Raw genomic sequence first — 27277 nt, forward strand, 5'->3', positions numbered from 1 at the left:
TACTCACAAATAATTAAAAACTAGTTGAGGTGGGTAGGTATAGTTAAGTTAGGCTTATTAGTAGGGTTGTTTAGTGCTAAACATATTTACTTACAAGGATTTCAAATTAGCAGCAGTTCAGATTACAAGAAATAGTAAATAGTTGATAATTATTTCAAGAATTGACAATGGGGTAAGGTACAAATTCTCTTGTTTGAAAATATTAATAAGTTGATACTGGCAGATTTTCCAGTATTTTGAGGTAAAGCATAATCCATAGCTGCACGTTGAGGTGGGAGAATGAATTCTTTAGTTGTTCAAGACGAGAAGAAATGGCATAAAATTTGTTGGTAGTTGCTGATCAGGTGTTGTAGGCATGTATATCTGAGACATGGGTAACTAGATTTAATTCAATAAAAGGAGGAGCTAGCTTGTGTTGAACATCATACACTAAACAAAAAACAGATTCGACAAAGAAAATGAACAGGCAGAATATTAAGATTAACAAAAGAGGAATAGCATATATTCACACTTTGAAAGTTTATCGAATATATAACCCGCTTCTGAAGGAGAAGTAGCTTATCCCAAGTTGACTGTGATGCTTGACCCCACCAGCTAATTGCATAGGTGAGGTAATGGAAAATAATAGACTGATATGAATTGACAATAATGAGAAAGGAGTAAATAACAGAAGTGTCTCAGTTCAGCTATCGCACCAATGGTCTTGCTAATCTTTAGAGCAATTAGATTCCAATTAACATTCTTGTAAATACATTTTAAGTATGCCAAGATATTTTAAATAATATTTATATTTTAAAGGTGAAGTTGACTTTTTATTGTAGTGGTGAAGAAAAATGAATAATTGCCATTTGTTATTGAAACATAGCCATAATCCTCCTCTTTTATTATGCACAAAACATACAATGTCCACTTCAAACATGTTCATTAGAACACATCCTAAACTGGCCTTCCTAAGGCACAAAGACAGAAATTTGTGACCAATCACAGGCGACTGCTGATTAGCCACCCTTACTTATTTCATCAGGGGCATCTGGGCTAGAAAACTGGGCTCCATTCAACTCCATTTCCTTTTGTAATCCATGATCATTGATGACTTTTTCCAATTATAGTACTATGTAGTAATTGCATTAATTATGTAGGATTAATATGAGCCACCTTGTTAACTTACCAGTGACAGTTATCGAGGTAGGCAAGGTCACCATGTCATCTGGTACTGAAGAGAAAAATAAAACGAAGATTTTAAACAATTATTGTTTTGATTGGCTGGCAAAATCAAAAATGGCAAATCAAAAATGGACTTAACAGTGTATAAAGAACTTTGCCTATAGCTTGAATTTACCTTGAATAGCAATTTGAGAGTGGCTGTTGTCTGAGTATAAGAAAATATTTATAATCATTGATTAGGCGTCCTATTTTAACAAACTATCAAGTATTGGACTTGTAAAGGAAGTTTCACTGGAAAGACAAAAATTAATAAAGTCAAAGGTTTAAAGGTACATAAAGGGATATCTGATTTGAAATTTCTAACATAAAATATTAACACAAATGGCTTATGACACACCATGTCCTCACCCTGCCAGATAGTTTTCTTTCTTTCTTTCACTTTCTGCCACCATATATGTAAGCAGAACATTTACATAGCCTAAGAGTTACCTGCTTGCCTCGGTTGACCAGCATTTTTCACAAGTGTGCCATAAAGTTTTGTGCCTGCATGCTTTGCCATTTTCAACTTATCCTATCATCATATATTTTTAACAAGGATAAAGTAATATTGGTTTTGCTCTCAGAAGTAGTACAATATAATGGTAACTTAACATGAGATTTACACTATCATTGCATGTAGTGTAATCCATGGTTGTCACACTAAAAGAAATCTTCTATTTGGTAAAATCAATTACAGTATTGATGTTTTTATACATAAAGTTAGGTACATAATGTTGCTTTGATTGATTAAGTACTTATAAGTGCTGCAGTTTAGGACTAAGTGACAACAGCCTTTGTTTTGATTTTCATTTCTACAGTGTATGTTGCATAGAATTGGTTTCCATATAAACTATAAACTGAATTTCAAGATGGAGCATATATTGATGTCACTATTCACCTTGTTACCAAAGTATCGACCAAGAAGTTGGAGCCTGGATTGAACAGTCAATAAGCTTACCTTCATGACTAGAGTTTGAGGCCAGTGATGTAGGAGAGCCTAGATAAAATAGTCATGGTTGTAAGCAAATATGAGGAGGATGAGGTGGGTTTGAAATACAGTAGTACAGGCCCAACAAATTGACAATGGCTGATTATGAGTAAGCATCCTTGTGAGAATAATAAACTAAGCAAAAAGTTCGCATAACTGAACAAGCTGCATGGCTATATGTACAGTCATGTACTCATTGTAGAGTTATGTATCCTTTCCAACTTTCCAGAAATATACAATTTAAAAAATTATCTCAAGTTGTACCTGGTGATGATGCTGGTTCAGGAGATTGATTAATTTCCAGCTCCCATGCAGGCTGTAGTAGATCTGAACATTACATAAAGTTGGCTTGTGAGGCATAATAAAATTATTTATTTATTCTTTAAAGTGACATATGATGAAACATTTAAGAAAAATGTTGTTATGGTATTGTTGTTTTGGTGTGAAACATGATTATTTGTTTTTTAATGCATCTTCTAATATCTTGTCCTTTTCATGTAAGTGCAATGAGCTTTGAGGATAGCTGGTGATAATATCCAGCACAATGCAAACTATCTCCAATCCAAAAATAAGTAAATGTTAAGTTACTGGTGAATAAAAAAGAAATCCCAAAACATACCTTCATCGTCACTTTCAGCTCTTGAAGTGGTGTGAATGGTGATGGGTCCAGTGATTGTTGTAGGGGGTCTTGGAAGTGTGGTAGGTGTGGGAAGTGTTGTAGTGGTTGTAGTGGCAGTAGTGGTTGTGATGTTGGTGATGGGTGTGGGGGGTGTTGTAATGGTAGTACTGCTAGTGTTGGTGGATGATGTAGTTAGTGTTGTGATGGGCATTGTGACTGTACTAGTGATGGACATTGTACTACTTGTGTTGAAAGGTGTTGAAGTGGCTGTTGTAAGTGATGCAGTGGGTGATGTGAATGGGGTGGTTTGACCTGACACGGTTTGCACTAAATTTGGCAAGTTGACCTGCCGAAACAAAAATCCTGGGTTGGCTGATGCAGGTGGGGTCACCTTTGAGAGAAAAGAAGAGCATTCATAGTGAACTTTTTTATTTCTATTTTATGAGTGTTACTGCAACTGCCTTGGCACAAATCAATTCTTGTGTGCAGACAAATTGCAACAACAAAGAGTGAATGAAAGGAAACTGAATATTGTGCAAATAGCAACTTACAGGGCTTGTTGAAATTGGCAGGTTATTGTGTGGTCTTATGTATATAGGGCACTGTGACCGCCAGCAGGTCTTAACTTCACTTGCAGATGGGTTTTAGTTTACCACCTGCACCAGCTTCCTCTTATTTGACTCATCACAAGTCAAAAATTCAAACTGTGAGCAATCTTTGTTAAAGCAACCAAAAGATTGTACACACACTTGTTTCCCGCAACACTAGATTATTAATTTAGACCATTGAAGTTATATTTGTCTGTCCAATGTAACAAAAAAAGCTTATATATCAAGAATCAGTATTTACCTTGTCAGTGGCTGGCAGATTTTGCGCAATTTGATTGACCTGCTTAACTCGGAATATCTATGGCATGGCTATTTACTGTTTTAGGACCAGTTGGAAAAGATAGACTGGACTCTGGACTTTTCTAGGTGGGGGGCAAGGCTGCAAATACTAACGGGCAGTCGCCGGTCACGTTGTCCGGTCAAACATGCTTTTGCTCGGTCACTACCCGTTTTTGGCCGGTCAAATTTTAACAGTCCGAACTCTTGCGATAGTGAACCCAGATTGCACAGTAATTCTTTTACAACTAAAAAACAACTGAATCCAAGTTGGTCTGGTAATAAAAATTACAAGTCAATAATTTTGGCTTAGATTGGGCGCCCTGTTTGACGCGCGGCTGTCACTTTTCACAAAAAATTGCATAAGTATATGTCACGTATTAGCAAAAACATGAGCTCCTAATTAGCGTGATCAATTTTAGTTTTAAAATCTGAAGGCAATGAAATGGGTACATAAGCGATGAATTCTGAGAATTATCCCCTAATGTACTATAGCGTAATTTCCGTATAACTTGTGCCCGGGTTATGGAGAGTGAGTGGTCTCGAATATAAAGATTTTAGGATTAGTTTAGTGACTGACTTTACTTACGTTACTGTTCTCAGGTAACCTTGGGCCTGAAAGGCGTAGAGGATGGTCGTTCTTACTTCTTGGGACGTCATCCCGGCCCTGAATGCGACGCGAGCCTCTCGCTGTGCTTCGCGGATCGCACCTCTGGCCCTTCCACGTGGTACGTCATCTTCTGTCGGGTCGGTCAGAAGAATAACCATTCTTTAAAATCGACTGAAAAACCACAATATTTACCCTGGTTCGGAAAAAAATAAAAACAAGCAAAAACAGTTTTAAAAGGAGAAAAGATTATAAAAAGAATAACTTTCGCTCTTGTACCTCTTGCGTGGCCGAAAATCGAAAGAAAAGAGTAGTTTTATCATTTCCTGCTTAAAATGAGAGGGTTGTCGCAAGTTACATCAAAGGAGTACAATAAAATATTTCATTGATCTCAACAGCGGTACCAGCAGTGAAGAAAAATATCATGACATATTCAGCCCCGGGGTAGATAGATATTATTAAAAACAAAAAAAGAAATCATTAGCAACGGGTTTGTTCGATTTCATAACTGTAGCAGAATTGCCATAACCGGTCGAGGTTTTCAAAAAACTAAATTACAGGCAAATGATTTAGCGTAAATCAGATGCTAAACCTGGGATCCATAGTGCATTTTAGGAGCGCTTGACGTTTCTTATCAGATGTTTCAAATTTACTGAGAATTTAGTGCTTTGCAAACTTGACCGGCCGAGTGGCAGTAATAGTACCAGAGGTTTCAGAAAGGTATTAATCTGTTCAGACTACTGAGTTAACGAAATCTTTTGCTGCCAGGTACAGAGAGATGCCATGATTTGGACAAGGCTCCAGTGAGCGAATTCGAGCCTCCAACTGTCCACGCTGCATGTCTGTTATGGGACAGGTAACTTCCTGGACTTGCACGTCATTGTTGGATCGGTTTTCGGGTGTTGGGCCACTCCAGTCAATTTCGAACTGATTTTCGTCAATGGATTCGCCATCGATGACATCTCGTATGGCTGGATCGTCAGTTCCAAAACGCTGAAGCATTCCTCTGATGTAGAGCTGTTGTGGAGTGGCATTTCCTTCAGAAGAAAGCTTGTGGTTGTTCCACGAACCTTTAAATATTTCCAGGGCCTTGTTGATTAACGGAGTATAAACGACGTGTAAACAAAACAGGTCAATGTCATTATCGGGAGTGAGTATGCCAGTGTCTTCCATGAAGTAAAATAACGTGTAATAAAGCGACCCGACACAGCGAAAATAATCGCGCCACAATCGCTCAATCCTCTGGTTGTGGACTGAGTTCCCAGTACTATGGCTACCTCTTCCCGTCCCTCTTCGATTTATCATGGCTCGCGCCACTTCCACATTTTCCATTCCGTGGTCTTAACAGACCCGCGATGGCCACCCGAATTCACTGGTAACAACGTAGAATAGGTTTCGGGCTGTAGCTGCCCGGTTGTTTGTTGCATAACCTAGATAAACGCACAGGCGGGAAAATCCGTCTATTCCTCCGTGCACAACAAACTTCCACCGTATTAGTTTATGGTTCCCGTCCACGTGCCAGGGTGAATTTGGCCCAGGAACCCTGTAACGTCTCCTCTGTACAACATGGCTTAGCCTCGTACGTACGTTTAGGCCATCGACGCGATGAAGGGCCGCTCTTACACGCTGCGTCTGGACATGCACTCCCTTATCTTCCATCTCCCCTTGAACAATGCGAATTCCACTGAATGGTGATCGTCCGACTATTTCCCACACCAATGTATCCAGATCTTCGTCTGTAATGGCCGTAAATCTTGGCTCACTACCGAGTCCAAGCGATGCTCGATGCCGGTTCAGGGTGCTAATAGATATTCCAAGTATACCCGCGATCTCCGTCCACTTGAAAGAAAATTCTCGCAAATACAAAATTTGCTGTCGAGATATGATATACCTCGGTCTCCCGACATTTCCCTGCTCCGCTCTGTGGCATTGATAGGTCTCAGATTCGAGTGACCTTTTCTTCTCGAAAAGCCTCAATTGTAGAGGCTCCAAGCTTCTCTTGATGTTTTCAAGTTGGCCTCTGAAGTTGGAAGCCACGTCTCCGAGGTCGTATTCGATATCCGAGCTGAAAGTCTAGTGATCCGAAAATCGTTAGGGATCAAAACTTGTCTTTTCGAAAAATTCAGCCAAACAAAAGGGCTCCCGCAAATTGTAACGTAAAAATCTTTTAAAAGTGGGAAGTTATAACATGTTTTAGATGTTTGCAAATCCTAGGAGAGGCAGGCATCAGCATTAAATGTTACAAAAACAAAAAGTTCTAGATCCCAAATCTTCTTCCGAATAGATATTTTCCCTAATAATGACGTTTTGTGCCCCTATAATGTAATGAGAGAAGGTTAAGGGGGAGGGCTGGACTTCAGAGGGGAGGCGCGCATCTAGGATATACTGATCAAGTTCCTAAACGAGCGCCGAAGGCGCAAGCTTTTAGTAGAGTAGATGGGGACATGCTCGCCCGAAAAACGTTTTGCATTTTAAATCCCAGACAGGATATTGACAAGAGTTCAACTTGATAGGCTCGTGACTTATTTCTTTTTTTTTTTCATTCAAGTTTATTGATATATGAAAATCTGACCGATTTTCGTAAAAAAGATGGAATTCAAAGCGAGGGGAATCCACGCACGCGAGTTCTGCTTTTGCACCTTCAGACATAGAGGTGATTACTTAAGGAATATCAGCACAGAACTCCTGTATGTGCCTGCAGCTCTTACCTGAGCGGATTACGTTAAGGAAAGTACGTTCTCAATTACGGTGCAGCTGATTACCCTGCCGTGTGGTTTTCTCGATTTCTTTGAGGCCCACGTATTTCTCTTTGTTTTTCCACGTACATATGTATTTCGTGGGTTCTCAAGGGGGGTGGTTATTGAAACTTCTACTCCCCCCTGGATTTTCCCAGACTATGCCTCGGAAGAAAGAGGAAAACAGATTAGTACTTTTCCCCCAAATTATGTAGTCCTTAGGGTAGTAGTACAATATTCATTTCTCGGTTTGTTCTTAAAACAGTTCATTAAATTCGAATTCTTCTGGCAGTTCTCCACCTACAATGTTGAAACTCTCGGGAAAACTCTGGGTACACGCTTCCAACATTATTTGGTTAGGGTGAGGGGAGGGGAGAGGAGGGGCTGGACTTGAATGAAGAGGAAAACGTCCCTAAAAAAAGGCGTCCTCCAAGACTCTTGTCCATAATTGTAGGCCGGGTCTTTGATAGGTATAAAAACTGCTGGTAGAAGAAAACTGAAATTTAAATCACTGGCGTTTCTACGACAACTACCTACTGTCTACAGGGAAAGGGAAATCGAAAAAAGTGTGCGGTTGACGGGAGCAAAAAGAAAATAGCCTAAAGTAAGGAAAACAGACAAAAAACATACGAAGATTTGAACGAAAATTGAATGTACTTCTATTGATAAATCAGAAAGCAAAATAACATACCGAAAACGTAGTCTAAACATTTGTTATTTCCCGACCAGTGCCGGGGAAAAACGTTTTATTTTTTTTTTTGCTATAACTGCAGCAAGGATTTCCTTCGGTTGAATAATTCTTTAGGATTGCTTAAATCGAGCGGGATTAAAACTGCACAAAGGATTTATATAAAGAGCTAATTACGCATGCTAATCTTAAGGTAAAACAAGGCGATTTGGGTAAGAAGTATAGCCGCGGCCTGCATGATTTGCTCTGCTAACGGTTTTCCTGGTTGACTTGGTTGATTCTCCATTCTTATTTTTTGTCGGAATAATAAAATTCACTTTTCCCTAGCTAATGCTAATGATAACGCAAGTTTTACAGGTATAATGGTTTTAAAATCACGGTTTTCGCTCGGTCACAACCGGAAAACAAACATGTGAATAAAGGCAGCCACCGATTCCGCCCTTAGCGAACAAGATCGCGCGAATTACCGCAAGGCAATCAGATTGCAGGATTTGGAGAATTCCGCCCGCTCGAAAGCTTCGGGAAGGTTAAAAGGAGCGTTATGTTTTTTGGTACAAAAACATCGGCCTCCACTAGTACATGAAACCACGAAACTATGTCTGCCATGTCGGACGCCAGTACAACTCAGTCAAGCGCTTAAACGTTTCAACATGCATGATTACACAGGGATAGGAAAACAGAAATTATTTCCAGTTAGCGGGAGGCTAGGAGTCAACTGCAGTTTGCATTCATTGAATAAAACTGCACAATGGTCAAATTAAAGATATACGTGATGTTTCTTGGTGTTGCAGAAACCACTTTCTTGGCGTGCAGTTTTCAATCTTTTGTATTACGTCAATATCGCACCCGTCACCTAAATGAACGCTAAAAAATAGGTAATAGTTATATTTAGAATCTTTCAGTTCAATTTTTTTTTTTGTTTCTTTGTTTGAAGATCTTTTAGCAAAACAAGATGTTTTGAGTTTTGGTTTTTCTTTAGCCCTGTGTAGTATATATAATTATTATGTCTTTTTTTCTTCTTCAATATATTCAATGTACTCTTTTTAGTATCCTTTGAATTCTCCGCTCCAAAAAATGTGCGAGAATGTACCGCCTGGTCTCAAGTTTCAACCGTGAATGAATGGAGGTCCTATCTTCTAACTTCTGTTCCATCTGTTCTTTGTGTTTTATACTCTATCTGTTACTCTCTACTGTTGCTATGTTCACTGCTATTTGAGACTTTATTCAACTCTCTGCTGCCGATTATTTGAACATGACGGTGTCCAACAAGAAAGCTCTTGCTACTTTCGACACCTTACATAAATGAATTTAATTAATCCTTTAGTTAATTATTATTGTCAGGTACTTAATATCCAATGTGTGAATAAAGATTTGAATTAACTTATATCTAGCGCTACCCTAGCGCGTGGCTCACGCCTCACTCGAACGGAAAAGAAATATTTGCGAAGGTATAATATAGACTCGCAGTGATACATTCAACTAATTTATTAATTCGCCTCTATCGATATACTACACATCATGAGTAACATTGTGCGCGATTTTACAGTTGGTTTGCTAGCTTTGATAGAAGAAATTAATCGTCTTCTACCGGTTCGTGTGGATCTAGAACATCTTGTGACAATTACAGGACGTCTTGAAGAAGCGGTTGACCGGTTGCGCTGGCTGATGTCTGCGATCAACGAAGACGACCTCGGAGACGTGGCTTCCAACTTCAGAGGCCAACTTGAAAACATCAAGAGAAGCTTGGAGCCTCTACAATTGAGGCTTTTCGAGAAGAAAAGGTCACTCGAATCTGAGACCTATCAATGCCACAGAGCGGAGCAGGGAAATGTCGGGAGACCGAGGTATATCATATCTCGACAGCAAATTTTGTATTTGCGAGAATTTTCTTTCAAGTGGACGGAGATCGCGGGTATACTTGGAATATCTATTAGCACCCTGAACCGGTATCGAGCATCGCTTGGACTCGGTAGTGAGCCAAGATTTACGGCCATTACAGACGAAGATCTGGATACATTGGTGCGGGAAATAGTCGGACGATCACCATTCAGTGGAATTCGCATTGTTCAAGGGGAGATGGAAGATAAGGGAGTGCATGTCCAGACGCAGCGTATAAGAGCCGCCCTTCATCGCGTCGATGGCTTAAACGTACGTACAGGCTAAGCCATGTTGTACAGAGAAGGCGTTACAGGGTTCCTGGGCCAAATTCACCCTGGCACGTGGACGGGAACCATAAACTAATACGGTGGAAGTTTGTTGTGCACGGAGGAATAGACGGATTTTCCCGCCTGTGCGTTTATCTAGGTTGCGCAACAAACAACCGGGCAGCTACAGTCCGAGACCTATTCTACGTTGCTACTAGTGAATTCGGGTGGCCATCGCGAGTCCGTTCAGACCACGGAATGGAAAATGTGGAAGTTGCGCGAGCCATGATAAATCGAAGAGGGACGGGAAGAGGTAGCCATAGTACTGGGAACTCAGTCCACAACAAGAGGATTGAGCGATTGTGGCGCGATTATTTTCGCTGTGTCGGGTCGCTTTATTACACGTTATTTTACTTCATGGAAGACACTGGCATACTCACTCCCGATAATGACATTGACCTGTTTTGTTTACACGTCGTTTATACTCCGTTAATCAACAAGGCCCTGGAAATATTTAAAGGTTCGTGGAACAACCACAAGCTTTCTTCTGAAGGAAATGCCACTCCACAACAGCTCTACATCAGAGGAATGCTTCAGCGTTTTGGAACTGACGATCCAGCCATACGAGATGTCATCGATGGCGAGTCCATTGACGAAAATCAGTTCGGAATTGACTGGAGTGGCCCAACACCCGAAAACCGATCCAACAATGACGTGTAAGTCCGGGAAGTTACCTGTCCCCTAACAGACATGCAGCGTGGACAGTTGGAGGCTCGAATTAGCTCACTGGAGCCTTGTCCAAATCATGGCATCTCTCTGTACCTGGCAGCAAAAGATTTCGTTAACTCAGTAGTCTGAACAGATTAATACCTTTCTGCAACCTCTGGTACTATTACTGCCGCTCGGCCGGTCAAGTTTGCAAAGCACTAAATTCTCAGTAAATTTGAAACATCTGATAAGAAACGTCAAGCGCTCCTAAAATGCGCTATGGATCTCAAGTTTAGCATCTGATTTACGCCAAATCATTTGCCTGTAATTCAGTTTTTTGAAAACCTCGACCGGTTATGGCAATTCTACTACAGTTATGAAATCGAACAAACCCGTTGCTAATGATTTCTTTTTTTGTTTTTAATATTTATCTATCCCGGGGCTGAATATGTCATGATATTTTTCTTCACTGCTGGTACCGCTGTTGAGATCAATGAAATACTTTATTGTAATTTACTTTTTTGTTTCGATTTTCGGCCACGCAAGAGGTACTAGAGCGAAAGTTATTCTATTTATAACCTTTTCTCCTTTTAAAACTGTTTTTGTTTGTTTTTATTTTTTTCCGAACCAGGGTAAATATTGTGGTTTTTCAGTCGATTTTAAGCTGGCAATTCTTCCATTATTCTTACTTTAGATTTTAAGACATTTCAGTTTTAGATATAGATTTATAGAGAGCATTACGGTATCTATAGTTTGCGCAGGTTTTTACGTTTTGTTGGCTAGTTTTAACTTAAAACGATTACGTTGACAACATTTTCAATAAAAACTCTGCCTCGGTTTTATTTGTAGTATTTTTCAAGAGTTTATATTTAGCTGTAGGTTTGCTATCGCCTTTGCTTCAGCCACTTTAATACCTGAGGATACTTTGCATCTTATGAAAGCTGCAATACTATTTCGAACACATTTGTCACAACACTGGTATGCATTTCACAATTTTTTTTTGTCATTATTTTTGTAGGAATTGTTGGAACAATTGAGGAAATTACCGTAATTGCATAATAGAAAAAGGCGGAACGTTTCAATTAATCCCTGAATAGTTAGCTTATCACGTATCAATGCTACAACAAAGACAACTGTTTTACTAGCCAACATATAAAAGCCACATTGTAACGCAAGGACTCACTTCGCGCCCACTGAGATGGATCCGAACGTAGTTCAGGGATTGCATGCACTGTTGGCTATGCTAAACCAACAGAACGTCGCCAGAGAGGTTGATCGGCTGTTTAGGGCTTCGACGCAGTCGACAGCTTCAGGATTCGCGACCACGTCAACTCCGTCCGCTACAACCACGGCCACGTCCACGTCTACCTTACAAACTCCTCCAGGGGTGATAAGAAATATCGGGCCGCTGTTTAGCGCAAGAGGAGCAGCGTCGCGCGGAAGAGGTCGAAACCGCTCGCGCCCATACGCAAGTGTTGGAGCACAGTTTGGCAGAATGGTTATTCTTCTGACCGACCCGACAGAAGATGACGTACCACGTGGAAGGGCCAGAGCTGCGATCCGCGAAGCACAGCGAGAGGCTCGCGTCGCATTCAGGGCCGGGATGACGTCCCAAGAAGTAAAAACGACCATCCTCTACGCCTTTCAGGCCCAAGGTTACCTGAGAATTCGAACAGTAACGTAAGTAAAGTCAGTCACTAAACTAATCCTAAAATCTTTATATTCGAGACCACTCACTCTCCATAACCCGGGCACAAATAATACGGAAATCACGCTATAGTACATTAGGGGATAATTCTCAGAATTCATTTCTTATGTAGCCATTTCATTGCCTTCAGATTTTAAAACTAAAATTGATCACGCTAATTAGGAGCTCATGTTTTTGCTAATACGTGACATACACTTATGCTATTTTCGTGAAAAGTGACAGCCGCGAGTCAAACAGGGCGCCCAATCTAAGCCAAAATTATTGACTTCTAATTTTTATTGCCAGACCGACTTGGATTCAGTTGTTTTTTAGTTGTAAAAGAGTTACTGTGCAATCTGGGTTCACTATCGCAAGAGTTCGGACTGTTAAGATTTGACCGGCCAAAAACGGGTAGTGACCGAGCAAAGGCATGTTTGACCGGACAACGTGACCGGCGACTGCCCGTTAGTTATTTGCAGCCTTGCCCCCACCTAGAAAAGTCCAGAGTCCAGTCTATCTTTTCCAGCTGGTCCTAAAACAGTAAATAGCCATGCCATAGATATTCCGAGTTAAGCAGGTCAATCAAAGTGCACAAAATCTGCTAGCCACTGACAAGGTAAATACTGATTCTTGATATATAAGCTTTTTTTGTTACATTGGACGGACAAATATAACTTCAATGGTCTAAATTAATAATCTAGTGTTGCGGGAAACAAGTGTGTCTACAATCTTTCGGTTGCTTTAACAGAGACTGCTCACAGTTTGAATTTTTGACTTGTAATGAGTCAAATAAGAGGAAGCTGGTGCAGGTGGTAAACCAAAACCCATCTGCAAGTGAAGTTAAGACCTGCTGGCGGTCACAGTGCCCTATGTACATAAGACCACACAATAACCTGTCAATTTCAACAAGCACTGTAAGTTCCTATTTGCACAATATTCAGTTTTCTTTCATTCACTCTTTGTTGTTTCAATTTGTCTGCACACAAGAATTGATTTGTGCCAAGGCAGTTGCAGTAACACTCATAAAATAGAGATAAAAAAGTTCACTATGAATGCTCTTCTTTTCTCTCAAAGGTGACCCCACCTGCATCAGCCAACCCAGGATTTTTGTTTCGGCAGGTCAACTTGCCAAATTTAGTGCAAACCGTGTCAGGTCAAACCACCCCATTCACATCACCCACTGCATCACTTACAACAGCCACTTCAACACCTTTCAACAGAAGCAGTACAATGCCCATTACTAGTACAGTCACAATGCCCATCACAACACTAACTACATCATCCACCAACACTAGCAGTACTACCATTACAACACCCCCCACACCCATCACCAACATCACAACCACTACTACCACTACAACCACTACAACACTTCCCACACCTACCACACTTCCAAGACCCCCTACAACAATCACTGGACCCATCACCATTCACACCACTTCAAGAGCTGAAAGTGACGATGAAGGTATGTTTTGTGATTTCTTTTTTATTTACCAGTAACTTAACATTTACTAATTTTTGGATTGGAGATAGTTTGCATTGTACTGGATATTATCACCAGCTATCCTCAAAGCTCATTGCACTTACATGAAAAGGACAAGATATTAGAAGATGCATTAAAAAACAAATAATCATGTTTCACACCAAAACAACAATACCATAACAACATTTTTCTTAAATGTTTCATCATATGTCACTTTAAAGAATAAATAAATAATTTTATTATACCTCACAAGCCAACTTTATGTAATGTTCAGATCTACTACAGCCTGCATGGGAGCTGGAAATTAATCAATCTCCTGAACCAGCATCATCACCACGTACAACTTGAAATAATTTTTTAAATTGTATATTTCTGAAAGTTGGAAAGGATACATAACTCTACAATGAATACATGACTGTACATATGGCCATGCAGCTTGTTCAGTTATGCAAACTTTTTGCTTAGTTTATTATTCTCACAAGGATGCTTACTCATAATCAGCCATTGTCAATTTGTTGGGCCTGTACTACTGTATTTCAAACCCACCTCATCCTCCTCATATTTGCTTACAACCATGACTATTTTATCTAGGCTCTCCTACATCACTGGCCTCAAACTCTAGTCATGAAGGTAAGCTTATTGACTGTTCAATCCAGGCTCCAACTTCTTGGTCGATACTTTGGTAACAAGGTGAATAGTGACATCAATATGCTCTATCTTGAAATTCAGTTTATAGTTTATATGGAAACCAATTCTATGCAACATACACTGTGGAAATGAAAATCAAAACAAAGGCTGTTGTCACTTAGTCCTAAACTGCAGCACTTATAAGTACTTAATCAATCAAAGCAACATTATGTACCTAACTTTATGTATAAAAACATCAATACTGTAATTGAATAAAGGCTGATAGTTTCGAAAGAAACTGTTTGGGGCTGCGTCGGTGGGAGTAACGAAATAATTTGGATATATCAACAAAGTTGAAATGGTAAATTGGCCACCGTAATGATTATAAAAGCTGACGTTTCGAGCGTTAGCCCTTCGTCGGAGCGAATAGAATAAAATCAATACTGTAATTGATTTTACCAAATAGAAGATTTCTTTTAGTGTGACAACCATGGATTACACTACATGCAATGATAGTGTAAATCTCATGTTAAGTTACCATTATATTGTACTACTTCTGAGAGCAAAACCAATATTACTTTATCCTTGTTAAAAATATACGATGATAGGATAAGTTGAAAATGGCAAAGCATGCAGGCACAAAACTTTATGGCACACTTGTGAAAAATGCTGGTCAACCGAGGCAAGCAGGTAACTCTTAGGCTATGTAAATGTTCTGCTTACATATATGGTGGCAGAAAGTGAAAGAAAGAAAGAAAACTATCTGGCATGGTAAAGACATGGTGTGTCATAAGCCATTTGTGTTAATATTTTATGTTAGAAATTTCAAATCAGATATCCCTTTATGTACCTTTAAACCTTTGACTTTATTAATTTCTGTCTTTCCAGTGAAACTTCCTTTACAAGTCCAATACTTGATAGTTTGTTAAAATAGGACGCCTAATCAATGATTATAAATATTTTCTTATACTCAGACAACAGCCACTCTCAAATTGCTATTCAAGGTAAATTCAAGCTATTGGGAAAGTTCTTTATACACTGTTAAGTCCATTTTTGATTTGCCATTTTTGATTTTGCCAGCCAATCAAAACAATAATTGTTTAAAATCTTCGTTTTATTTTTCTCTTCAGTACCAGATGACATGGTGACCTTGCCTACCTCGATAACTGTCACTGGTAAGTTAGCAAGGTGGCTCATATTAATCCTACATAATTAATGCAATTACTACATAGTACTATAATTGGAAAAAGTCATCAATGATCATGGATTACAAAAGGAAATGGAGTTGAAAGGAGCCCAGTTTTCTAGCCCAGATGCCCCTGATGAAATAAGTAAGGGTGGCTAATCAGCAGTCGCCTGTGATTGGTCACAATTTTCTGTCTTTGTGCCTTAGGAAGGCCAGTTTAGGATGTGTTCTAATGAACATGTTTGAAGTGGACATTGTATGTTTTGTGCATAATAAAAGAGAAGGATTATGGCTATGTTTCAAGAACAAATGGCAATTATTCATTTTTCTTCACCACTACAATAAAAAGTCAACTTCACCTTTAAAATATAAATATTATTTAAAATATCTTGGCATACTTAAAATGTATTTACAAGAACGTTAATTGGAATCTAATTGCTCTAAAGATTAGCAAGACCATTGGTGCGATAGCTGAACTGAGACACTTCTGTTTGTACTCCTTTCTCATTATTGTCAATTCATATCAGTCTATTATTTTCCATTACCTTACCTATGGAGTTAGCTGGTGGAGTCAAGCATCACAGTCAACTTGGGATAAGCTTCTTCTCCTTCAGAAGCGGGTTATATATTCGATAAACTTTCAAAGTGTGAATATATGCTATTCCTCTTTTGTTAATCTTAATATTCTGCCTGTTAATTTTCTTTGTCGAATCTGTTTTTTGTTTAGTGTATGATGTTCAAAACAAGCTAGCTCCTCCTTTTATTCAATTAAATCTAGTTACCCATGTCTCAGATATACATGCCTACAACACCTGATCAGCAACTACCAACAAATTTTATGCCATTTCTTCTCGTCTTGAACAACTAAAGAATTCATTTTCCCACCTCAACGTGCAGCTATGGAATGCTTTACCTCAAAATACTGGAAAATCTGCCAGTATCAACTTATTAATATTTTCAAACAAGAGAATTTGTACCTTACCCCATTGTCAATTCTTGAAATAATTATCAACTAACTATTTTAATTTACTATTTCTTGTAATCTGAACTGCTGCTAATTTGAAATCCTTGTAAGTAAATATGTTTAGCACTAAACAACCCTACTAATAAGCCTAACTTAACTATACCTACCCACCTCAACTAGTTTTTAATTATTTGTGAGTAGGTACTACTCAAATCATAAATATCTGTTACTTAACTGAGTTGTTGTTTGCCATTTGTTACTATAAGGTAACGAGGTAGGGGTTGTTCACCCTATACTAACACAACCTTCAAGGCAGACCTTAGCTGGTAAGTACAGCTACACAATTTTCACAACAGTGCCAAGTCTTAGATTAGCGTTCCAATAATCTATAGTCCTCTATTATATGACTCTCTGTTAAGCAATTTCCTCAGTAAACTAAACTCCAGACATGGTCCCTCTGTTGAACTAATTTTCACCTCTACAAAAGTACCAATCAGTTTAACTTACACGTGGATAAACAAAATGAATCTGCTGTCGTTGAACAGTCCATAAAACCCATAAAACTACTTTATTTAAAGTAACTGGTGAAATACACTGTACATGGCATGACATGTAATCCTTTGTTGGATGAAATAGTTATTGTTTTGCAGTATTCATGGTGGCTCTAATGATTAGTAATGAGAAGTGATTGATTGAAATGACGTTGAATGCAATAAGTTCGTCAATTAAAGGAATTTTTTTTAAAAAAATAATTCAATGAGAAGCAAATCAACAGTGAATATATCAATTTAATTTATATTTTTGCAATCTATATTGATTGCTGTCTCATTGCAACCTCTTTAACAAAGAACCAAGTTTTCTCGGAAAAATCCATTTTTCAGGATTAAGCAATCAAATAGGTCTATGTAAAATCAGGTGAAAAAGCTAGGGTTAGGGTATCTTTTAGGGTTAGGGTTAAGTAATCACCTGGCTATTTCTTAAAGGATTCATGATCACTTAATATAAATAAAAGGAAATAGTCTGACTATCTATTTTTCATTTAATAACATTTATTTACAGCTTTCTCTTGTGTGCAGCCAGAGATGTTTTTGGCCTGGATAAACGAAGTTTTTGGATGGCAACGTCCAAATATTTTGACCACACTATATCAACTGGTAATTAGGCCTATTGTGGTGAATTTAAAATATTGCACTCTAATTTAAGTATAGATCATGGTGGTAGAAGATAGCCCTTTCATCAGCCAATTAATATTATAGAGCCAAAGATACACGTGTGTACACCTGCTTCCCTTCTCAATAACATAATTGCAATATTATGATCACATTAAATTGCAGCCGAGGTCAGCTTTCCTGAATTCAGAAGGTGAAATGGGATTGGCTAAGCTTGAGAAAGGAATGTTGTCTTCAGTTGAGCAGGTATTTGAGGGGAGGCATGAAAGATGAGATTCCCTAAAAATGCCTGCATGGGAGGCTACTGGTAAAATGCCTCCTTCACAAAGGATCTTTCTCAAATTACATCAGTGATTCTTTGCCAGTTTGCATTAAACCAAATCAGTCACACAAGTACACGCATGCTACTTTTGGATAGGTTGTTAAACAAGCTGCAAAGGAGATGGTGGCCTTAGTTCTGTATTTTGCAGAAAATTCAGCACCAGATATCCATAACGACGATTTCTGCAGGTATGTTCATGCACACGAAACTTATTTATGAGTTATTTTTAATTTTCCCAGATAGGACAAACACTGAAAAATGCCTTTGTTTTCAGAAATATCCTGACTGACCCTGATGTGGTGCGTTCATGTAGCAACATCTTCTTCTGGGCAATAGGCAATTGCCCAGAAAGTCTAGAAAGTAAGCCTTATGATGAGAGAACTAAAATATTATTGTGGAAAATGCTTAAAGATAGAAAAAAAAAAATCAATATTAAACAAACATGGTTAGTGTCGAGAACGTGAGTTGACCGCAGTACTTTACTACAAAGAATGACAATAGTTTAGGTAGTGCTTTTAAAACCCAATAACATCAAAAGTGATTACTGTATATATTAGGTTAAAAATGCATTTCCATTTCTTTGTTTTTCTTGTGTAAACAGTACAAAGAGCACTTCTTCAAGGAAATCAGAGTTTGCCACTCCTTGTTGCCGTAACTCACGATGCTTTCTGGAGGCAAATGCCTCCACACACCTTACCTGGTTGTAAGTGCCAACTCACTAACTTCATCACTCTTTGTTAATTGTATGAATATTTAGATAACATTTCACTGATATTTTTCTTGTTATTAGTTACCAATTATTACTTTTTTTGAGTAATTTTCAGTGTGGACTCTGGTTTTTGATCAATTATTAAATAAATCTAATCAGGGTTCACTGGGTTAATGCTAACATACACAAGAAAGAAAAGACTATTATAATTAATAATATTGTTGCTCATTCTGATATGGACAGCAAGACTATTGAGTTGCTGTGAAGCAAAATAATCCTGAAATTACCCAGTAGAGAGACTAATCACCATCAGTATCAGAATGCAACAGACATGACTGCTTGCTAGTGCTTAATTATTGTAAACTGCAGATTATCACACCTGGGCTTTTACACAAGGGGTTTTTGGTCGGGAGGAGGTGGGGGCTGGATTGTAAGGACTGGTTTGTGGATGTCTTTAGGACTTTCTTTCCCCAAATTTCAAACTTTAAAAAAGTTTTTAAACAAGCATTGATTGAATTGCAAGTGCCGATTCATAATTTTTTTTCAATATTATGTTAATGTATTAATTGCCTTTCAAAAATCTCTCCTTCATAATTTTAATTGCTTTTGATAATTTTTTTATTTCTGCAATCAGTAACTGATCCACAAGAAGTAGTTAGCTTTATTTGTCGTGCTGTGAGTGCACAAAATACACAACTGCAAGCAAGGTACAGCGCATATTATACTATTAAATTCAAAATTTAATTCATGGACATGTTCGCAAAGGAGGAATCAAATGTTAAGAATATGAGTTATATCCTTGATTCAGTTTAATGTTAATCTTCAATCGTAACCTGCAAACCAGTGCATTAAAGCTGGAGTCAATTAGTACACATTAACAGACAAACATGGCAGATTGTTCACACATTTTCTTGACATCTTTTATTTTGTTTTACAATAACTTCCCTCACAGTGAAAGGCTTACCAGTGTGTAATTTTAGTTGTCAGGCTTGTTTTTGCCAGATACTTTGAAATTATTATTTGCGACTGAATTTCTGTGCCTTGGTAATGTTAACATTCAGATCTGTAGTTACAAGATCGATTCGATCTTTTGCTGCTTTTGAGGTAGGAGTTCAATTTCCAGCGGGTAAAAGTTTATAAATTTTTTAATGTTAAGTCTACAACCAAACTTGAACTATATAAAATTGTTTTTGTTAGGAGAGATAGAAACTTAAGAGAACAACAAGACAGGGAATACCAAGAAAGTCTGGCTTGCGATCAGGAAAGGGTAAGATGGCAATAAAACAAAAGCATTTATCATAAGATATGTAATGAAATTAAAAGATGATTCCAGGCTTCAGAGGTTGTACATTGCTGCATTAAAGCAATGTATAACCTCTGAAGCCTGGAATGATCTTTTAATTCATTATCTTATGAAAATTATTCATTAAACCAAGGAGTTTTTTATGTAGAGGTTCCTTAAGTCAAGGTTCCACTGTATGTTACATTATACATACATACATATAAATAAATAAATAAATATATATATACACAATTTATACATATATATTGTGTATATATATATACACAATATATACATAATATATATTGTGTATATATATATATATATATATACACAATATATACATATATACACAATACCAAACATAAAAAAGCAAGTCTTCTAATTTGCTTTTGCAAATATCACCACAATCAGTAAAAAAAAGATCTTTCGATTATTTCATATAAAAAAGGCCATGGATACAGTTTCACTGATTGTTTAACAATTAAAAAGATAATAATAACATGACTTCTAAAATGAAAGGCATTCACTTTATTAGCAGAGACAGAGGGAAGATGAGAGGCAGAGAGAAGAGGAAAGGAAACAAAGACAGGTACTATTAGTAACATCATAATACTTCTATTAATTAATGACAAATGAGAGCTTCACGAATCTCCCTAGGCCAAAGAAAATAGAAGATGCCATATGAGGATAGGTGTAAAATTCTTAAATTGAAATCTTTACAATGCAGGAGAAAATTCTGATCTCCAATGGAGTGATATAAAGACCAGGTCCAACCATCAATATAAGACACAGACTGAACTTGCCATATTAAACTATTATAATCATTCCTTCTTTGTTAAGACAATCAAGTCTTAGAATGATCTTTCAAGTTTTCAGCCGCCACAACATTCCAAACATCAACAAGTTTAAACTAAGAGTGAAAAAATCCCACGGACATCCAAGACTTTGTTAAAGATGTCTCTGCAATTTTTATGTATTTCAATTGACTTGCGTGTATATAACACGTCATGCACATATTTATTGCTATTTTTATTTCCTTTTTTTTATGTTCCTTTCTAAAATCCTTAATATAGGGTTGACCTCCAAGTTTCCTTTTTTTGAATATAACTGCTCTGTGCAACATTGCTTGATATACTGCAGAAATAAAGTATTGTATTATTGTCCTTAGAATCAATCCATATTAAAGTAGAGTAATCAATAATAAGAATAACAGCTAAATAACCATTTGCATGTGTATTTTTACAAATGGTTCCGTTAACTTGTCAGTTTAATTAAATTGCATATTACAAAATAACTGAGATGGTACACGCGTTCTGATTGGTTAAAAACCTATGGTTTATTGTGCTGGTAAACTCATAGTTTGAGTTAAAGAGCTGGGCTACCCTGTGTAAATAAAGTAATTTTTTTATTGTTTTACACTACAAAAGCAATAGAGCACCACTCGAAAAGCTTGTAAACCACTTGCCCAGATGCTTCTCTCGTGTTCTCCCAACATCCTGTGTAGGTTAATTATCATGCCAGTAAACCCATAGAAAGTGTGGTCTGTGGTCAATAATTTTGATCTTCAGGAGCCATCATTAAAAATCAATAGGAAAGCAGAAAATTTTCCTTTCATTGTGTGGAAACTACTGGTAAAATTGAAATCTTAACTTTTTATGTTACCACTATCTTTATTTAATATATATCAGTAAGCAGCATTGCATTATAGTCTAGCAACTTGTTGTCTTTAACTGTATTTAGCGCGAGCGTCTTATACAAGAAGAGAGAATTAGAGTGGAAGCAGAATGCCGAAATGCTGAGGTAAAAAATTATCCAAGGAAAGGATGTCTCCCCCTTCCCTTGGCTGTTCCAGATTTTCAGATAGTAGGGATTTTAGACAAACATATGCATTTCCACTCCGGGATGAATGACATTTTGGCTAGTAATACCTTGTTAATAATATCATGCTCATGTCTGTTCAAGTGTTATGCTTCCTCTGATGCTCATGCTTGTGGGAAAGGCTTTAGAGGAAACTCTGTCAACTACTAGAAATGCAATACATGTAGTTTTTAAGTTGTTCTTTCACCTTAACAGAGAGCTGATTTTGTTAAACAGCAATAGAATAATGCCTGATGCAAGTGAAATGTCAATTATCACCAGTAAAAGTTAAAACGCACTCTCATCTTGTAGGCAATACGCGAGGCAAGAGCAGGGCTACCTCATGAACCTCTTGAGAGTGAAAACACCATAACCCTGAGAATCCGTGGCCCAACAGGAAATTCTATCCAGAGGACCTTTTTTGACTATGACACCACACAGGTAAAACTGCTTATCACCCAGTCAATGAGAGAATATTTGCAGGCTTTGTCGATCATGTGTCAGTCAATACTCTAATCTAGATACCTTGAGTTGAAGGTTAACTGGTGTAAAGCATTAGGGATGGTTTGCAAACGAATTACCTGCAGTTGCTATCCATGGTAATACGCGAAGTTAATTTAATGGTTCAAATTCTTGAGGTTCTCTAATGTAGGTGGCCGCTGTGTTTGTTTGCTTCTTTTGAACTCCAGGACTAGCACGCAAGATAGCGTAATTGACACTAAACAGGGACAAAGTTTGTGGAAAGAAAGAAGTCAATTTCCCAAAGGGCTAATTAATAAATTACCACCTTATATAAACAGATGAAAAATTATAAACTATCTTGATAATATTAGCGTTTTACCCGATTAAAAGAAGCCCCTGGTAACAGATTCATCGTTAACTGTTCTTGTATTACTTAACTTGAGTGAATACTGTCCTAAAGCTTGAAAATGGGATGAGATAGTACTTAGTAGCCTGCCAAGTGCTTCACTGACGTCATCTTTTTTTTTTTTTTAATGATTCAGGTGCTTTTCAGGACGGCGTTTGCATTGCTTTCTCTACCAAGCCAAGACTTTCTGCTTCATAGACACCAAGGGCCATCGATACATAACGATGGTTCCTCTTTGTCTGAAATTTCCTTAAAAATTCATACTGGTCTAGTTATAGAGATGCACGACGAATCAGATCCATAGCCAGATTTATCGGTTTTCTTAGTGGAGTCTTCTCTGAACCAGTTTCCGTTGTCGTAATCATAGTGCAAGATTTAAAAATCATACTTTTTCAAAACATTGTCATATCTTCATTTGTAAGATCTGCCATAGCAAAATCTGGTGCAAAGGATTGTGAAAAGCTAGTTTTTTCTTTTTCTTTTTTTATTTCCGAGGCTTTTTTCATTCATATTCAATGAAGGGAACGTTTTATCTGACTAAACCGATACTAGAATATATGGGCTAAAAAATACAAGGATGGTAAAGGGCGTAGGAAGCGTGTGTGTGTGTGTATCGGGGGAGGGGGGGGAAGGGATGATTTGCCTTGTACAGTATCTTGCACTTTTTTTTTAAACTAAACGTTCTACCTTAAAAACAAAAAAAATTGAAAAAAACACATGATGACAATTAATCTAGGTTCTTTTGTAGGCATTTAAATTTTCCTTGGGTAACATGAAACACTCATATAGATAAAGATGTCAAAGGTTGCTGGGACCAACGAATGTTTCTTTTCAGTTCTCGTCAGAGTAAGCCCAACGTCACTCCCTGTATAAAAAAAGAAACAAGGTGACCTTTACAATGAGCCGTGGAATGCGTGCATGTCTTTCAAAAACAATGTTTGTGCGAACGAATCAATGTGAATATCTCTGGGATCTTGCAAATAATTTTAGCCCACGAATTGGCTATCAGAGTTTCACGCGCGCTCGCGTTTTGCTTCCTCTACTATCCCCGAGGGAAAATGAGGACCACTGAGACAGAAAGACGATTTAGAGACATGGGAATGTAGAGGGCTTGGGTTTATGGGATGATATTAGACTATCTGTTATTTTGGCACGAGTTTGTGCCATTATACGGCAGCTCAGTCCGCCTGATACTTACGTTTTCTTTTGCAAGTTTTCTTTTTGTTTAATTTGTTATGTCGAAGCTTAAAAGCTTTTCACATGGAATATCTCCTGTTAGTGGAGTAAGAATCATTTTATAATCCTAAATTTTGGCTAACTTTATTTATTTATCTTTTTTTATTTATTCATATCTTTCCGTGAAAATTATTTCCAAGTATATAAGTTTGCGATAACGCAAGCATTTTAAAATAGTTTGCACTTGTAATTAATAGTTAAGATTTTCCAGCCGTTTTCTCCTTTTTCTCTTTCGTGAACACAAAGATTTCCACGGTAAAAGAAAATATGTAACGATCATTTTGCAGAAATAAATCAATTGTTGGTGTCATTTAAGTGTAACTGTATGTGTGTGAGGGTGGCTGGGGCGGGAGGGGCGTGAGCTTTCCAGTTTGGATATATAACTGTGTGTTGGAAAGTTTCTCTTCGCAGTCGATTCCCCTTGGACGAGTTTTTCAAACTATTGGTTCAATGATAGTTAAATCCGTTGATAACGTCCCGGCACTATCTTGAATTATACTCTTTTGTTTGGTATAGCTTGTTTTTTGGTTTGGTGTTTCCTACGCACCTTACCAGAGGTTGGGATAATTTGCATTGTTGCAAGATGGGGGAGAGCTTTCACTAATAACAAAAAAATCGTTACAATTGGACCTTTATCGACAAGATTTAAATTTCGAATAAACGCTGCAAAAAATATCCCCCCCCCCCCCATCAACAGGAGCGATCATAGACGATTTACGGTAATTATAGAATTTATAACTTTATTTTAAGTATTATAATGCATGAGGTAACTGAATCCAAGAGAAAAAGGTGAATACCTTCAACATCTCAGAAATATTACATACCAGCAAGAAGGATTCTTTTCGTGCATAGCTTTGGCCAAGTAATAAATGAGATATACATGTGCTCATTCTTGGGTTTTAAAGACGTTACCTAATATAATATTGCACGTATTAAGACTTTGAGGTTACGTAATCTATTAAGACTTTGAAGTTAACTTATTAAACATTGTGAGCATTTTTGATTGACAAGTTACGGCGTAAAAGTTACGACGTAAAGCTTATTTGACAAGGTTTTGATTGACAAGTTGTAAAGGTGATAAATTTTACGTCGTAAAAGATACGACGTAAAACTTATTTGATAAATTACGACGTAACGTGTAGTCAAAATTGAATTTTACGTCGTAACGCGAAGCTCCTCGTTTTGAAGACGTTGAAAGTCCACTAAACGATCATTGAATTCTCGCCGTAAAATAGACGTCGGTGTATTTGACGCCATACAATAGAATACAAGGTTTTACGTCGTAAAATTTAGGACGTGATATCTGACAGAGGAATTGGATCCCCTTGAACGTAAAAAAGGTGTCAGAAAGTCAAATATGTGCTCAAAGTGTTTTGAACAGTAATGAACGCCATACTATGGTTTTACACAGATTCCAAGGACGACGTGAAAAAATTCTTTGCGACTTGTAAAAATATAAAAATATACTGAGATGTATGAGGTAACAAACAACATTAGGAAGCGTTCTAGTCAGATCCTCCCGCCTTGACTCGGTGATACGAAAAATTTATTTAGAAAATTTAACCTCTTCAAGTGAGTACTTCCGGTCTACAGCGAACGTTGACTTGTTTGGAGTGTTAATTGAAACTGAAACATTTCATCATAGGAATTAAGTTACTAGACAGACTTTTTCTCACAGGATTTTCGAAATATACTGATCAACTTCAATTGCAGTGGATAACTTCGCAAATAAATCATTTCTTTAAGCTATTTTTGTATGTTCATGTCAACTTCCATGTTCTTTTGTTTTGAAGAACGCCTATGAATGAATTAAGTGCTTCATTAAAAAATACTTGCGTTCGTGTAAATTCATATAAATGGCTCTGAATTGTTTTGCCAGCGATCATTAATATGTAATTGGACTCGCTTAACATCTAAATGGCTTGTGTCATCAGTCCTTTAGCTCTTAAAAGCCTTACGTCGCCGAATTGTCAATATGCGGAAATCTATTTTCCGGAAGGATGATTTTGGGTTACTTCGCAAAAGTCTCAACAGAAACGTTTATTAAAGAAACGATAACCCGCGTGTAAAGTGCCGGAATGACTTCAATGCAGCTAAAAACAAGTTAAACCCACACAGAACGGTTTGAAATCAAGAAATAAAGTATTACGGTTCGTCTGCATTAGCTTAGAGTGGCGCAACAATAATCTCAAGCCTGGAAAACCAATTAATCATAATTAAGTGAAGCAGAGCGCGTGATCATAAATAAAACCTTAACAGTTGTTTTGACACTTTCTGTTTTATACATGAATGCATTTAAAGTTCAGCAACATAAGCAGTTTCATGCGTTAAACCCCGGTTTGTATAATTGTTTGCGCCCAAACGTCTTAGATTAAGGAAATGTAGGAAATTATAAAAGTAAATCTTATTACGCAAATATTCAGATTTAATCAAGAACACCCGGGAAGAGTTTCATGCGTTTTGACCTTTAAATGTTTTCTTTGTAAGACTTGAAAGTCTTCCGCCACCAGGCTTAATAAAATACTGCTGACAAGGGCTCCTTGTTATCGTTTGTGTGTCAGAATTTTATTCAATCCTTAATGGAACATCTGACCAGTTTGAATGTGAGAGAGATAAAAGACTTGCTGCTTGTCAAGTGTATTCTGAACTGAAGGAAATCAGCTTGACATATTTCTGAAACGAAACTGCGCGAGAGAAAGCAAACATGAAAAGGTTTTCTATTTCTGTGTTCTTGATTAAAGCAAGCAAGGAATTAGTTTACCTTGTGAGCTTGTCGCGATCACACAAGCCGTAAACGACATGATCCACAGAATAGTAACCAACAGAATGGTCCTTGTCTTGATCTGATCCATTGTGGCTTTTTTATGGGCGACACAGCTTGAACGATGAAAAGTCAGGTAGGCTGATGTTTCCCTGTTCAGTTTTAACGATAACTTAGACTTCTGCGGAACGAGGAAACTAAGAAGCAATCAAATTCCCCAGAGCGCTACCTAGTGAGCATACGGAGTAATCGTAACCTTCTGTAACAAGGTTTAAAATAGCATTTGTGCGTTGCTGAGCACGCTTGATTCTATAATCCCTCTAGTCGCTTCAGAAGAAATGTAAGACGGAAATCAATTCGAGAAACGGAAACATGTCATCGCTTGTCTGGTATAAGTGCCCGGATTAAGGCATACGAAACAGCAGCACCTTTGTATTTTAGGGCTGAATGACGGACAAGTTTTTTGCTTGACTGCGTCGGTAATCCTTGATCATCATTATGGATATTTTGCATCGAAATGATAAGGATTGTACAGGTAAAAAGACTC

The 27277-nt window shown here is 37.7% G+C and overlaps 2 protein-coding genes and 1 long non-coding RNA gene across 12 annotated transcripts in view; 1 reads left to right on the forward strand and 2 right to left on the reverse strand.

The window, feature by feature from the left end:
- The window catches only part of LOC148721885 (uncharacterized), a 5344-nt gene extending 942 nt beyond the window's left edge, over nucleotides 1-4402 (reverse strand). For 2 of the 5 annotated variants that reach the window (XM_088735813.1, XM_088735811.1), the window contains exons 1-6: nucleotides 3362-3785; nucleotides 2811-3201; nucleotides 2456-2518; nucleotides 2162-2200; nucleotides 1340-1369; nucleotides 1169-1213 (exon numbers count right to left, since the gene is read on the reverse strand). In XM_088735813.1, coding sequence (XP_088591939.1) covers nucleotides 1169-1213; nucleotides 1340-1369; nucleotides 2162-2200; nucleotides 2456-2518; nucleotides 2811-3045 — 412 coding nt within the window. In that variant the 5' untranslated portion in view covers nucleotides 3046-3201; nucleotides 3362-3785. Of the gene's footprint in view, nucleotides 1-280; nucleotides 712-1155; nucleotides 1214-1339; nucleotides 1370-2161; nucleotides 2201-2455; nucleotides 2519-2810; nucleotides 3202-3361; nucleotides 3786-4283 lie in introns of those variants that run through there. The other 3 variants (XM_088735815.1, XM_088735812.1, XM_088735814.1) reach the window with 3 other exon arrangements.
- Nucleotides 4403-11563: 7161 nt separating this feature from the next.
- On the forward strand, nucleotides 11564-24279 carry LOC148721886 (uncharacterized). 6 transcript variants are annotated; one of them, XM_088735745.1, is made up of 19 exons: nucleotides 11564-12256; nucleotides 13012-13177; nucleotides 13338-13728; nucleotides 14021-14083; nucleotides 14338-14376; nucleotides 15348-15377; nucleotides 15504-15548; nucleotides 16790-16849; nucleotides 17583-17677; nucleotides 17858-17938; nucleotides 18111-18202; nucleotides 18289-18374; nucleotides 18616-18717; nucleotides 19358-19430; nucleotides 19921-19990; nucleotides 20547-20597; nucleotides 21749-21808; nucleotides 22178-22306; nucleotides 22870-24279. In XM_088735745.1, exons 1-19 carry the CDS (start codon nucleotides 11775-11777, stop codon nucleotides 23035-23037), a joined length of 2283 nt encoding a protein of 760 aa, XP_088591871.1. In that variant the 5' UTR covers nucleotides 11564-11774; the 3' UTR covers nucleotides 23038-24279. The 6 variants fall into 6 exon arrangements, with proteins under 6 accessions (XP_088591871.1, XP_088591870.1, XP_088591869.1 ...); XM_088735744.1 differs by having other exon boundaries at nucleotides 11565-12256; nucleotides 19924-19990; nucleotides 20544-20597; XM_088735743.1 differs by having other exon boundaries at nucleotides 11622-12256; nucleotides 20544-20597.
- LOC148721887 (uncharacterized) lies at nucleotides 23460-27140 on the reverse strand. The gene is made up of 2 exons (XR_015992406.1): nucleotides 26731-27140; nucleotides 23460-23598 (listed from the first exon to the last, which is right to left on the reverse strand). It is a non-coding gene; the product is annotated as an uncharacterized LOC148721887 (long non-coding RNA).
- Nucleotides 27141-27277: the final 137 nt, after the last annotated feature.

This window comes from Stylophora pistillata, chromosome 10, assembly GCF_964205215.1.
Source record: "Stylophora pistillata chromosome 10, jaStyPist1.2, whole genome shotgun sequence".
NCBI lineage: Eukaryota > Metazoa > Cnidaria > Anthozoa > Scleractinia > Pocilloporidae > Stylophora > Stylophora pistillata.

Excerpts from the sequence above, each read along its gene's own strand:
- LOC148721886 (XM_088735743.1), top strand. The coding sequence starts at position 11,775 with ATGGATCCGAACGTAGTTCAGGGATTGCATGCACTGTTGGCTATGCTA. Across the intron at positions 16,850-17,582 it reads TTCAAGGCAGACCTTAGCTG|CTTTCTCTTGTGTGCAGCCA; the intron begins GTAAGTACAGCT and ends ATTTATTTACAG. Across the intron at positions 18,375-18,615 it reads TTGCCCAGAAAGTCTAGAAA|TACAAAGAGCACTTCTTCAA; the intron begins GTAAGCCTTATG and ends TTGTGTAAACAG.